Genomic DNA, 13741 nt, shown 5'->3' on the forward strand with positions numbered 1-13741 from the left:
TGTCATGAAAGAGTGAGTTTGTGCTCTCGGTGTTGCTGTACTCGTAGATTCACGGAAAGCTGTACTTTTTTCTCTGATGAAGAAGAAGAAGAAGAAGAAGAAGAAGAAGAGAAAGGATAGCCATGAAGACCGAGTGTGCTGTTGGGACATGTCTGCCAAAGACCGGATGTGGAATCTACTGCAACTTCCACTATACATGTCTCCTCAAGAAATGGAAGTCTGCAGCGAGACAACAGGCCCATCCCTAACAGGATGGAGATGAGATTTATGGATCAGTCTCATCGATCGGCCGATGGTAATTTGAAATGTCATCATGTAGATCGCAAAGAAAGTGACACCGATGGCGATCCACGGTGACCCACCCCACCCACCATTTCCGCTTTGGTGGTACAGCCGACAAAGGCCTTTGTGGAGGGGGGGGGGGGGAATCATGAGCTGCTCCGCTTTCCTTCGCTGCAAAGGCTCCTCGACAACGACAGAATCATAAAGGTGTATTCGTTGAAGTGTGTGTCGCGACGGATTTCAACTTAGATGCTAATGACTGACGGTCTGCACGCCAACCGTATCCTTTTCGAGTCTTGAGTAAATGACGACCTCATACCTGATGGAGATGGCAGTCCCCCTTTTTCTAATTGTTTGACTGCAGTTGTCTGTAGAGATTTATCATGATTCGGATCCGATGAGCTAACTTATCCATCAATCAAATTCACTTTCGATGATAGATATAATCCGGTATTGATTCACACTTTCCTGCTTACTCTGTAATTCAATGCATATCAGAACAAAGACGGGTAAGAAAGAAGAGATGCATAAAAAGCTTAAAGTCATAATAACATGGGGGAAAGACAGGATAATATTTATACACATGTACACATATATATTGCCAACTCCGGTTGTACAAACTTCTCTCAAAGTGGCTGGTATCTTCTTTCGCAAATCACAGCCTGAATTGGAACACATCATGTTCTTGAGTTTTCGCGCATTTTTTCAACAATATGCCGGCTCTTTTCCTCGATGTGACGTCTCTTCTCTTCTAGCTTGTCCCCCATCCTCTTGCCGAAATCCATCATTTTTGCACGCCTACTGCTTCTCTTTGGCTTCTCATCTTCATCGAGAGACAATGCTGCTTGATCATCGACCATCACGACTGCCCTTGATGAAGAAGCCGTGGGGGTCTCCGCGTTGCTCTGGCTAGAGTCCTTTTCGGTTTCACCACTCAATAGTGGTACCTGCAGTTCAGCATTCGTGCTGCTGTAAGAGTGATCGGAAAACGCAGATCCAGTTAGACAACCACCGGAAATGGAAGATTCTGTGGGGGGCTCCTGTGCTGGCTGTTCAACATGTATTACATTCTTTACTTTTTCAACCTTGTCGTCGAGACCGTCTTTAGTTTTGTTGCTACCATCAAGCTTCGATTTATCTTCCCTATCTTGGGGCACCGTGAGCTCAGTGCCTGCCATGTCCATACTATCATTGTTGATCCATATGAATGGTGCAACTTTCCTTGGGATCCAATCATCCTTTTCTGCTAACATCCACGGGATGCATATGCTTTCATAGTTAGGAAGCACCAAACTATCCCGAATTGCAGCCTGCACATGTAAAAGCAACATTGCTTTCAATGCTACACAAGTTTTTCAAAGTGTGTTACGTATTAAGTCTATCCACGACCAGATACGCTGCACAAAAACTCGTACCAACTTCCGAAGCAGTTTTACTGATTCTACCACAAGATTCAGCAAACGTGCTATAAAGAAACAAAAATATGATTATGGAACTGAAATAGCACCTTAACCCGATTGCCAAAAAGCAAAGCAATATGGCTGCTGGTTATTTTTCGATCCCCAACTGATGAGTCCAAATTCCAATCTAATTCCGGCATTGTTGTGAAGCCAAACCACAATTGATCAGAAGGCGGTGGCTTAATATGTAAGCGCAATGTCCCACGAAGCGAAGCAACTCGTATTGCCAAAGAAAGTGGTACCTTTGAAAAAATAATGATCATTCTTATAGGATCACTTCATGATTATGTAGATCAAATCTCAAATGTTCAAACTAGAACTAGTGTTCACTAGTACAGTCATTAAGACAGCAGGTTAATGAGGCAAATCTTTCACAAAATACATACAGTTGTACCAAACAGCAAATAATTTTGACATCGGAGAGCTACTATTTACAATTACTTGCATATCAAGCATAAAAGTACTAAATTATATAAAAAAAACATAGTGAAATAAATTCATAAATCAAGGAAAGCAGCATGAAGTCAAACAGTATAGTCCAAATATCCTGCTATTTATATTATCATTTTTATCATTTAAATTCATGTCATATAGCACAGAATTTTTACTCATATTGTATAATAATAGGGATGGCAAGACTTGCACCACAACAAAGTTGATCCTTTGAGATTTGGATGACCAGAGTGAAAAAAATAACATTTCCTTATAGGGATAAGACCATTGACCATCTCTAGATTCCGCATACAAGCCTCATGCTTTGAACCACTCATTCTTATTGGATTTTTAAAGTACGATGTTGGCATATTTTTCTATTTTGGGACTGATAAAGCTTAACATCATGAAATTGAATCATACATTGGTTGCACCAAGAACAGTGTCTCTGACTTGCATGTGCAGTGTGCCTATGTCGTGTCAGGTAATCCTTATCTTGATTTAATTATAGTGGTAAACCTTTACTCTTTCCCCCAAGTTCATTAAAGTCAACTTCACTTTTTCCCACTTAATGACATTACAAACAGCCTTGGAACAAGTTTATCTCTCAATCATCAGCACGTTCACTTATCAGTCCAAATGAAGCAAAAACATATTTTGACAGTACCATAATGTTCATATTATTTGAACCAAACTAACGAGGAATATAAAAGACTAACTGAATGTTCATACCACTAAAGAACATTCAAGACATCATTGTCTATGCATGCTGTATTTCCATTATGATCGGCAGCAATCCACTTCTAATGATGCAATGAATCCAAACATGGATAGATTGAAGAAACAGCAAAAGGAAAATATCAATGGCAACACCAACATTAAGGCTACACCTTCCCACCATGCTATTACCCCTTTAGAACTCAAGACAGTGAAAGAATGAGCTTGTACAAAAATGGCAGTGAACATGCAATTAATAAAAGAGCCATTGCGAAATCCAAAACATAACAGCAATCAACCGTATATGAACATATAATGGTTTCCCATGAGTCAGCTATGAAGAACTAGCCAGATAGGTGCTTGAGGACATGTGGAACATAAATAATTGGGCAAGAAGAATGATAAAAGAAATAGTAGTCAGGTTTCAGTAGGTACGAACCTACAAGATAAGTTCAAGTGAAGTTTAGATGACAAATGAAACAGCAGCATTACACAAATTAATAGAATGGAAGAAGGCTATAAAGGATGCAAACCCAAGAAAGAACATGGTCCTCTTCTATTCAAATAGCGATGAAAAAATGTTTGCATAGGCAGCTACTGCAATCACTCAACATCATAAGCAAGCTTGTGCTACTTCAGAGAAGAATGAAGGCCTAATGTGCTGCACTTATCTGATGAATTTTATGATGGTTCCCAACAGCTAACCTATAATATCTACATCAAAATAATTAGTGTATGCACTTTAATGCTAAGACACTGAAAAGGACCATTGTTCTTAAGAATTTTTTTCTTGCCTTGCCGGCGTGTATCCTGGCTAAACTATTGTACAACACAGACCTACTCAATTTTAAGTATAACCTCGGAAACTCTTAAAAAATAGATGTAAATAGATGTAAGTATACAAATATATATATATATATATATATATATATATATATATATATATACACAAATATATATATATATATATACACAAATATATATATATATACAAATATATACATATACACAAATATATATATATATATATACAAATATATATATATATATACAAATATATACAAATATATATATATATATATATATATATGCCCACACACACATACTGGGCTAATGCCTGCTTGGATAAAATAGACCCTTCAATTATATTGTATTACTCATTTCACTATAGCTCAAATATTTCACTTTCTTCTCTTCTTTATTATAGAAATTTACCTCAATCAACAACCGCTTGACCATAAACCTAGAAGCAAAAGACAAAGATCTGATAAAATCAATATGGAGTGTCAAAAAAAGGAATGAAGTGGCCCTACATGATCCAACTGTAGTTCTGCATTTCTTCATCTAGAAATGATTCCTTTCAAAGAATGTAGTGTTACCACATGTATGAAAGGAGGATAATAATGTTGAAAAAACAACATCGAAAGATCAATGAACAACTTTATCATATATGTCTTCAAATACATCTTTTAGGAAATATCAGCTTTCTAAAATTCTTGAAAGTTGAAACAGACAAACCTGTGAAACTTGATCAGCGAGAGAATGTAGGATAGCCTTCCATCTAGACACGTAACCTGAAGTCCAGCTGGTGCTCTTTGAGTTTCTAAGACCATCTGAATAACAAAACTTGCCAAATTTAGCGATAGAAAAAGTTACAACAACAATTTTCTTAGCATCTCCATGTCCTACTCTAGTGCACATATGTTCACATGAAGACATTTATATGATGATAGATGCAAAAAGAATTCACTTATAAAAAAAGTTACAACAACGATTTTCTTAGCATCTCCATGTCCTACTCTAGTGCACATATATTCATGTGAAGACATTTATATGATGATAGATGCAAAAAGAGTTGCCAAAAAGTGAGAGAGTGTACAACTGATTTTTTTTAAAAAAAATTGCTAAAAAGATGATATGAGAATAGAATCTATCATACAAACAAATTACTACAAGTTCCAGTAATTTTATTTGGCATTGCCTGTCAAACACAATATGCAAATTATATCATAAGACAACATAAGGACCAGACTTTTGAAGAACCATACGATGGTCTTAAAGGCAAGGAAAAAATCTCTTATAGTTGATCACAGACATAATTGCCCTTTGTTACAACATAATGGCCACGCCATATACTTACGGTACAAACACAATTCTGCCAAAATATAATGGCCAGAGCATCAACTTACAAGTTCAAGAACCATCTTTAATTCTTTATAACATTCAAAAAATTAAGAGTTCTTTCACGTACCATCCATGAAATTACATGCCCTCTGAATATGGTCATAAGCTCTCATTTCCGAATAGCTACATATATAGCATAGTCACTTAAGTCTTTTAGCATCTACAACCTAGGTGAGAAGTTTGTGCTGACTAAAAATTGCTATCTTAAAAGAAAATGATAAAAATGGTTAAGTTATTAATCCTTAATAATTGAGATAATGTACTGGACTCCTGAATTAGGTTTTGTATCCTAACTGGTTCGTACTGATAGGCTTTGCAACGGTTCAGTCAGGCCAAATAGAAGGGTCGACCAACTATTCCTACTTGAATTTCACTAACTGAGTCATCATCTTTAAGTGGCTGACTTATGGTGGGGTTCCCATAATTCAGCTTCAAGTAAGAAAGAATTGATTGTTGGATGAATATCTTTCCATTTTTTTTCTGATCATAATTTATTGTGGGCTTTCTTTTTTCACCTTTTTCTTCAAGAGACAAGTCAAAATCTGAAAATTTATCTTTCGTGTTTACAGGGGCTCTTTCAAATTCCATCATAATGTGAGAAGACATCAGAAGTTATTTGTTACTAATTATTCATCTAAGATACCCTGCTGTAGCATCATAATGTTATGAATTGTGCCAGATGTTGCAGAAGTGTAATGTGAACCAATGTGGCCCATATTTGTTACTAATTATTCATCAAATAAAAATAAAACGGACAAAGTACCATGAAATAAATGATTTTAAAAGACATTTTCATGTATTCCCAAAAATGCAGGAAATATTAAAAAATGATATTTGTGGTTGGTCAGAGTATGGAAAATTCTGTCCACACATCGATTTCGTCTTAAATCTTTTAGAACATGTCAACCACTATCCACTTAATTTCTTTGGAAGACTGACAAAAAAGAGCATGACAGATCATGATAAAGTAGAGATGACTTCTGATCTTTATACATAAAGCCAAAAACATTACTTTGTTGCCATTTGGGAGTGAGCTGCAATTTGATTTTTCTTTTCTTTTCATGAGAGAACAGATTACGAAAGTTCAATATACTGCAAAATTCCAACAGAATAGAAAGACATCCAACCTGTAAAATATGTCTCTCACCTGCTTTATCCGCTTCATTTCTGTTATCCATTCCAACAGTTGAATTGCTTGAGGATTTCAACTGGTTTCCATAATGCTCAATGCCCTCAAGAAAATCAGAATTCACCTCACCGGCAGAATTTGATTCCAAACTTGTTTTTATTATGTCCTTTTGCAATTCAGGTTCACGAACTTCAAGTCTTGTCTCTATGTCCAATATTATACCACCAGAGTATTCAATATCAACTTCCATAGACCACACTTCATTCAAGTCCATAGGGAAAACTCTCATTCTATGAACATAAGGTGGAAGGTTACCAAGATCTAAGCCAGTACATGTGATTTCACCAATATAACTTGTTGTCCTCATATTTGACAATGTCCTCTATTGAAGTAATAGGAAAGATCAGAATTATGTGTAATAGCAAAAAAAAAAAAAAACAAGAAGACAACTGATCAGGATAATACAACATGAAACTAACCTGGATGCGTGCTTTTATGAGATTATTGATCTCACTACTTTTCTTCGCATCAAAAAATAGCCTTGAAAACAACAGATTCCAACATAGTGTACCCTCATCACTGACAAACTTTTCATCAGCAGCTGCATCAGGAATGGCAGAAAGCATACTTTTGTTACCAAAATGAGTAGATGTTGGTGGCACAGGCTGTGCCATATCTTGCATGGAATTACTTGAGGATTTCTCTTCGGATGAACTTTTTATGAATCCATCACTTGAAGATACAGAATTTGATGAACGTAACTTCTCACCAATCTTCCTTTCACCATAGCCTGATGATGAAAATGAGGCTTGTCTACTTTCTAGACCACTCTTTGAAGCCTTCTTTGCAAGTCTTTTCAAAAAAAGGCGAACTCTTGAAGCTCCATCAATCCTACTTGTTCTGTCTGTAGTCTCAGTAAAAACTGTTGATGGCTTCAGAAAAGAAGGATATTCAGTATTTAAGGATGACAGATAGTCTTGGAAGTCTTCGCTCAACTGGGAGAACCAATTCCATTTTCCCTTATCAGGGCAGGAAGCAAGACGGAGTGCTTTGCACCAGGATTCCTTCTCCCAAGAAGTGTCAAAGTATAAGTAACATGTTTTACTCCCCTTATAAATCTTGGATTCCTTGCTTTCCAGTTTAATGGGATACCTTTTAGCCCTATAAGGCACATAAGAAATATTAGATCCTGAAAAATAAATATTTCTCAGACGTGGCAACTTACTCTAACAATATTAACCATACTTGTTGACCCCAATGACTCCAAAAAATCAATTATAAAACCTGAAAAAAAAAAAAGCAAGATAGATCATCTCCTATTTTAATGATTCCGGTTGTGAATAACCCATCCATGGTTACCAGGTCAAACATTCTGGTAGAAAGCAATCTATTTGGGCGACCAAGACTGACCAAAGTTCACTCATCTTCAGGATTTCAGTCAAAACAAAACTGATCTTCCACCATTGAATTCTCAGTTAACCGGTTATACAAAATTTTGTTTGTCAGTTTTAAATTAAAAAGCATCAATTCTTATGGAGGTGATTTCACATCCAGGCACAAGATACAAATTGTAAACTCAAAAGTCTAAAGACGAGATATGGAAGTCTGATCAGTAGATATAGGCAACCTCAAACCTTAGTTCAGCTGTTCTTTTTTTCTAAAAATTCTATTAAGGTTTTTTAAAAATGTTCCACCTTTTATGTCTTATATGTTTGTGAGGTATAAAAGCTATTGTAGACAGTATTGTTAAAGTGATTCTCTCCAATATGTCAACTTCTAACACATTAAAATAGTAAAAGGTTTAATAAATAGAATCTACTGAAAATTATGATGGTAGAAGAAAACAATATCATAACTTAATGTTTCCTGTCAGAAAATATGCATCTATTTCCTTTTCCTGTCATTGATTTTGATACAATACTTTTTCAGGGATAAAACTGATGAAAATAATCTGAAACAGTCGCGCCCCGAATGGCCAAAACAAGAACTCTTAAGACCTGAGAAAAACCAAAACTGAGAATGAAACTTGAAGCCTCAAGTGAAACTAAAGATATGCTGTTTAAAATATATATACAATATCTTCGAGATTTACTTTGATGCCAAGTACCTACCTATACTAGATTACATTGTACACTTCAATGCCAAAGTTTAGCTAGTAAAGAATTTAATTCTTCCAATCAGACTGCAAACACACAAATTCTTTAAAAAAAAATCCTTGAGTTACACAAAGTCACCAAGTACTTGAGAGTAGGCTTATATGGCAGAATTCACATTCCAAGAATTGTAGTAAATAGTAAGACATGCATATATACCCTTTGTGGTTATGCATTGCATAATATGACAAGAAATAATTAAATATGATGACAATTACATGTAACTGGCCCCATATTGTGGTTATAAAAACATGAGAAATGCAAAGGGTAGTTCCTTTTACATAGCTCACCACTTTCGTGAAGATAAATTTGATGCAGAAACAGCTACCACCATACAGCCGACAAGTTGTATAGTTATATTAGAATCATCAGGGTCAGACAAGATTAACGAGTGATCTTTAATTTTAGCATATTTTCTGACAGGAATAACCTCCATAATGCTCTTGTTTTCTTGCTCTTTGGTCCTTCTTGTTGGTGATTCATCAGTCTTGATTTTTGGAACTTTTTCTGGTTCTAGTACCCAAATTGAGCCCTGGTCCAAAAGACAATATGGCAAAGATGTCAACTCACTAAAACATCACAGAAATTGCAGTGTGTAAGCATACATACGCACAAACAGATATAAAATGTAAGTATGTAACAGAGTTTTAGCAACTCATGGCTCTTTGATCACTACTGACACATGAAACCATGTTAGGAGAAGCAATAGTTTCACAAGTTCTGCTTGCAGTTTAGAAGCATGTAAAGTGCCAATAATACAGTGAGTCACTAAAGATTTTATGGCAGCAATCTGTCATAAAAGTTCAACAAGCTGATAGGACTAAGGAACCACATTAGAGAAATATTGTTTGGCAAGGTTGGCTGTACCGCAGCATACCGCCCGGTACAGACGGTATGCACCGGGCAGTATGCACCAGTCCAATAGGGGACCGGTACCGGGAGGTATGATTCAGTATGACGAACCTTGCCAAACAATATTTCAATTTTCAGAAAATTATGATCAGCAGCAAAGAGCGGTGCATGCAATATTGTGAACTAGAAGTGATCTATTGCTACCAAATATTATTCCGTTTCCATCATTTTATTTTAATAGGCAAGTTTAAAAAATAAATCCAGATGATAACATAGAGTACCGAACATAACAATTACAAAACTTTGCTCCAAAACCACCCTAATTTCATCATGAGTTCAATGAAACAATTAACATGAACCTGATTTTAGTGAATCTGTTCATACATTTCCATTCCAAGTTATAAATATTAAGTTTTGACTGAAGTGTCATGAACTCCTGAGTCATGAGACATATTCTGTGCTGATATGCAAGTCAAGTAAACCGATGATGCACTACTCACATAAAATTTCTTGCTTCAATCAAGACTCACTGATGATAATAACCAAAACAGGTGACCGTTCGTGATGCTTTATGCCAGCCTTCAAGTCCTACAAATGCTTGATTGTTTTGGGCCTACCCATGAAGACATAAGACTACTTCTAACTGCTAGATACTACAAGTTCTGACCAATGCATAGTAATCAATAGGTATCACAATCAAACGCAACGAAGGAGCCAACAAAATCATATTTGGTTTTCTCTTGTCCTCGTCATCTTACAAACAATTTCCCCTAATTTTACACTCTTATCAACCATCGAAAGAGCAAATCTCAACATCAAATTCAAATGGAATCCTTCAACTCAACAAAAAAAGTTTCATAACGCGAGGAAAGCCACCAAGATCAGTTCAATTAGATATTAAGAGAGAAAAAAACCAAGACAGAAAGCAAATCCATCAAAAGCACCGACCTTCTTCTCGAGGGGAACAGTGAGCGACCGCTCGTCGCCGAGATCTTGGGCAACCGGTTGTGGCCGGGCCGCGTTCACCGTGGGTCGCTTCCGGCGGAGGCGATCGATTAGCCACAGGAGGGCCAAGCCCTCGACGGCCACGAGGGCCGCGAACCCCACCAAAAAGCCGAGCGAGAAGGAGAGGAGCATCGCTGCGCACCAACGGGAAGCCCACCGAACCCTAAGCCAGGGGGCTCTCACAGATCGGAGGAAGGGATCAGAGAAGAAGGAAGGCGAAATCGAGTCCGAACCGGCTCTCTTTCTCTCTCTCTATATCCCCTTCTCATTCCCCTACCGTGGAACGGGATTGGACGGGCATAATAATGACAGAGGGAAACCGGGGGGGCGAAGCGGCACTAATGAGTCATTTTGTCGAACACTCGATGTGCGAGCTCAACGACACGGTTGTTAGGATCGGCGGAAATGGGTGTCAATACTTGGGAAGCGGCCGAGACGGCTGGGCGGTGAATGCGTGTGTTGTGTCCCTATGTCAACTTCAAACGGAACCCAAGACAACGTCCCCTACGTCAGAGGGAAACAGTACGGTGTGACATTGGTGGGGCCAGATCGCTTGGGGTTCTTTTATGGGTGCTCGTTGTGGGGTGTGAAAAGAATTAGACATTTTATCAACAAGCCTTTGATATTTTGACCTTTGGATGCATGCCACGTATTAACTCGTGCTTTGTGCCGTTGGATCATGGACACGTGGCATGATTATTGAACACTAACCGGCTGTCGTGTCTTGAAGGAGAGACAACCGCGTATAAGTCAAATATCCACTTTTCTATTAAGCTTATATAGTATCTAATTAAAACATCCAAATATAATACAAAATGAAAAATTGATGGAAGTATCGGAAAAAAATAGGACACATTATCCAATTGTATATAAAAGAGTATTATTAAATTAAAATGTTCAATTTATTTAATATTTATATGTTATGGACATTAGGAATGATCAAATTCAATCGAATTCCACGTATATTCGATATAACTTTTGTATATAAATAAATACTAGCAAGCCATAATAATAAATATGAATTATAAAAATATCAAATCAAATAGAACATCAATATATCCACTATGAGAATAATGAATATATAAATCTCAATCTTTTGCCCAAAACCCTAGCAAAAATCATAAGAGAATAACTGGGATACAAGGATCACGTCACTATGCTTAATATTTAAATCCTCCCTAATTCTTCCAGAGTAATCACGATAAGAATCTACTATAGATTTTGATCTAACCTAAGATAAGAACACTATTGGGTGATTGAGAACAATCTCTCTGCATTATCCTTGATTTCTTCCATTTATTTCTCTTTCTTTTCTGTCTTTTTCTCCTCCTTTTTACTTTTGTAAGAATCACCACGTTGCTATCATATTTATGTCTCTAAAACACAGCCATCATACCCCCCTAATATGAATTAGGGTTAGATATAGTAAGGAGTGGGCTATTCAAGCCCACTATGGGCTGAATCTGTGGGCTGCCAACCCAACAATCTTTCCCTTTAGCCCATAAGGGAGGCTTCCCCATGACTCCTCAATGTGAAGTCATGTCGATTAGTTGTCGGCATATCTCCTGTCTTTCTTTTGGTAAAATTTTCATTCTATTTGGCAGTAGTACCAAATTATAAGTGTGGTTCTTTTGAGGAGCATTCATATCTTCTTGTATAGTAATTAACCACTTCGCTTCCTAGTAACTATTTGGTTCACCTGCATCAGTAAGCATTACATACTCATTTGTAGAGTATATTTTGGAAGGTTGATGTTGTCTAGAATATCTTATCAACTTAGGTTCTGTGGGAAGTTGCTCTCAAACTTCTTTTTGCTCAACTTGTCATATAGGTAGATCAACATCAGGCTCTACATTATCTTCCTACACATTTCCCCCATCACCTTGATATACTGTAGGAGTAATTGTGCTACAATATGCTAATCCTTCTACATAAGTCTTAGTCGGTGTCTTCTTCTTTAAATCTTTAAAGGTTTGATCCTCAAAGAAGACTACATCTTTGCTTTTGAACACATTCTGCTTTTCTGTATCCCAAAGCCTACAACCAAACCGATCATATGAGTAACCAAGAAAAATATATTATTTAGTTTTACCATCTAGCTTGGATCTCTCATTGTTTGGAGCATGTGCAAATGCACAATAACCAAACACTCTCAAATCCCTATAGGAAACATCTTTCCCTGACCATTCATGCTCTGCAACATCACCATATAGGATTATACATGGTGATAAATTGATCACATCAACTATAGTCCTCAAAACCTCACCCTAAAACTTTTTAGGTAGCTTGACCTATGAAAGTATAAATCTGATCTTTTCCATGATGGTATGGTTCATCCTCTCTGAAATTGCATTATGCTAAGGTGTACCAGGAACTGTCATCTTATGTTAGATCTCATATGACATATAATAATCACTAAATAATCTTATATACTTACCATTATTATGTGATTTTATGCATTTCAATTCTGACATGAAACTCTTTGAAGACATTAATCACTTGATCATTGGTCTTCAAAGCATGCCCAAACTTTTCTGAAAAAATCATCTATAAAAGTGACAAAATAAAGTGCACCACTTATACCAAGAATATCAATAGATCCAACAAGATTTTTTGTCCTTAAAAGATCACATACATCTGTATAAACACTATCTAAGGCATGCATTTTTCTAGACAAAGCAGGACTAACAAATGAAACTCTGTGTTGTTTACCAGTCAAATAATCAATATAAGTGTTTAGATATGTAACTCTAAGGTCTAACAATACCTCTCTCTAGGAAAGAGCTTGCAGCCCCTTCTCGCTCATGTGTCTCAATCGCCTATGTCATAACTCCTTACTGAACTCTTTCTCTGTAACATTTAATTGCTCACCACAAGTTTTGGCCTGCAACTTGTACAAAATATAGCATTTCTTTCCACTAGTCACAATAAAAGAATCCTTATTGAGCTTCTATTGCCCCATGTGAAATATGTTAACATAGTGCTCATCATCTAGTCTCCCAACTAAAATTAAATTCAGCCTCAAGTCAATCACATGCCTCACGTCCTTAAGTATAAACTTGCAGCCAAGGTTGGTCTTTAAATGGATATCTCACATGTCAATGATATCTGCTATGTCATAATTACCCATCTTGACAACATCAAAATTTTCAGACCTGTATGTAGTAAAAAACTCCCTTCATGGTGTAGTATAATAAGAAAAACCTGTGTCAATCATCCACTCAAGATCCTAACACACAAAAAAAAAATCATTAGAAGGAGACAAAATCAAATAATCACCATCATGTACTGTAGTTGTGATATTATCTTTTGACTCTATAGACTCCACTTCTTTTTCCTTTTTCTTGCTCTTCTTAGGTTGCTTATATTGGTTCTTGTAATGTCATTTCTCATCACAATTATAGTAAACAATATCTTTACTTGATCTTGGCTTGCTCCTACACATACATACGTGAACTGCTTATAGACTTTGACATTCTTCTGTTCTATGAGATAAGTGCCTCTGAATCATTTTGAGATATTGATGA

General features: G+C 36.6%; 1 protein-coding gene across 1 annotated transcript; it reads right to left on the reverse strand.

Annotated features, from left to right (window-relative positions):
* Positions 1-792: 792 nt before the first annotated feature.
* Positions 793-10644, reverse strand: LOC135678252 (uncharacterized). Its single transcript, XM_065190835.1, has 7 exons — positions 10158-10644; positions 8648-8889; positions 6684-7365; positions 6223-6586; positions 4410-4504; positions 1790-1984; positions 793-1592 (listed from the first exon to the last, which is right to left on the reverse strand). Exons 1-7 carry the CDS (start codon positions 10344-10346, stop codon positions 960-962), a joined length of 2400 nt encoding a protein of 799 aa, XP_065046907.1. The 5' UTR covers positions 10347-10644; the 3' UTR covers positions 793-959.
* Between the last annotated feature and the right edge of the window lie 3097 nt (positions 10645-13741).

This window comes from Musa acuminata, chromosome BXJ1-7 (assembly GCF_036884655.1).
Source record: "Musa acuminata AAA Group cultivar baxijiao chromosome BXJ1-7, Cavendish_Baxijiao_AAA, whole genome shotgun sequence".
Classification (NCBI taxonomy): Eukaryota; Viridiplantae; Streptophyta; class Magnoliopsida; order Zingiberales; family Musaceae; genus Musa; species Musa acuminata.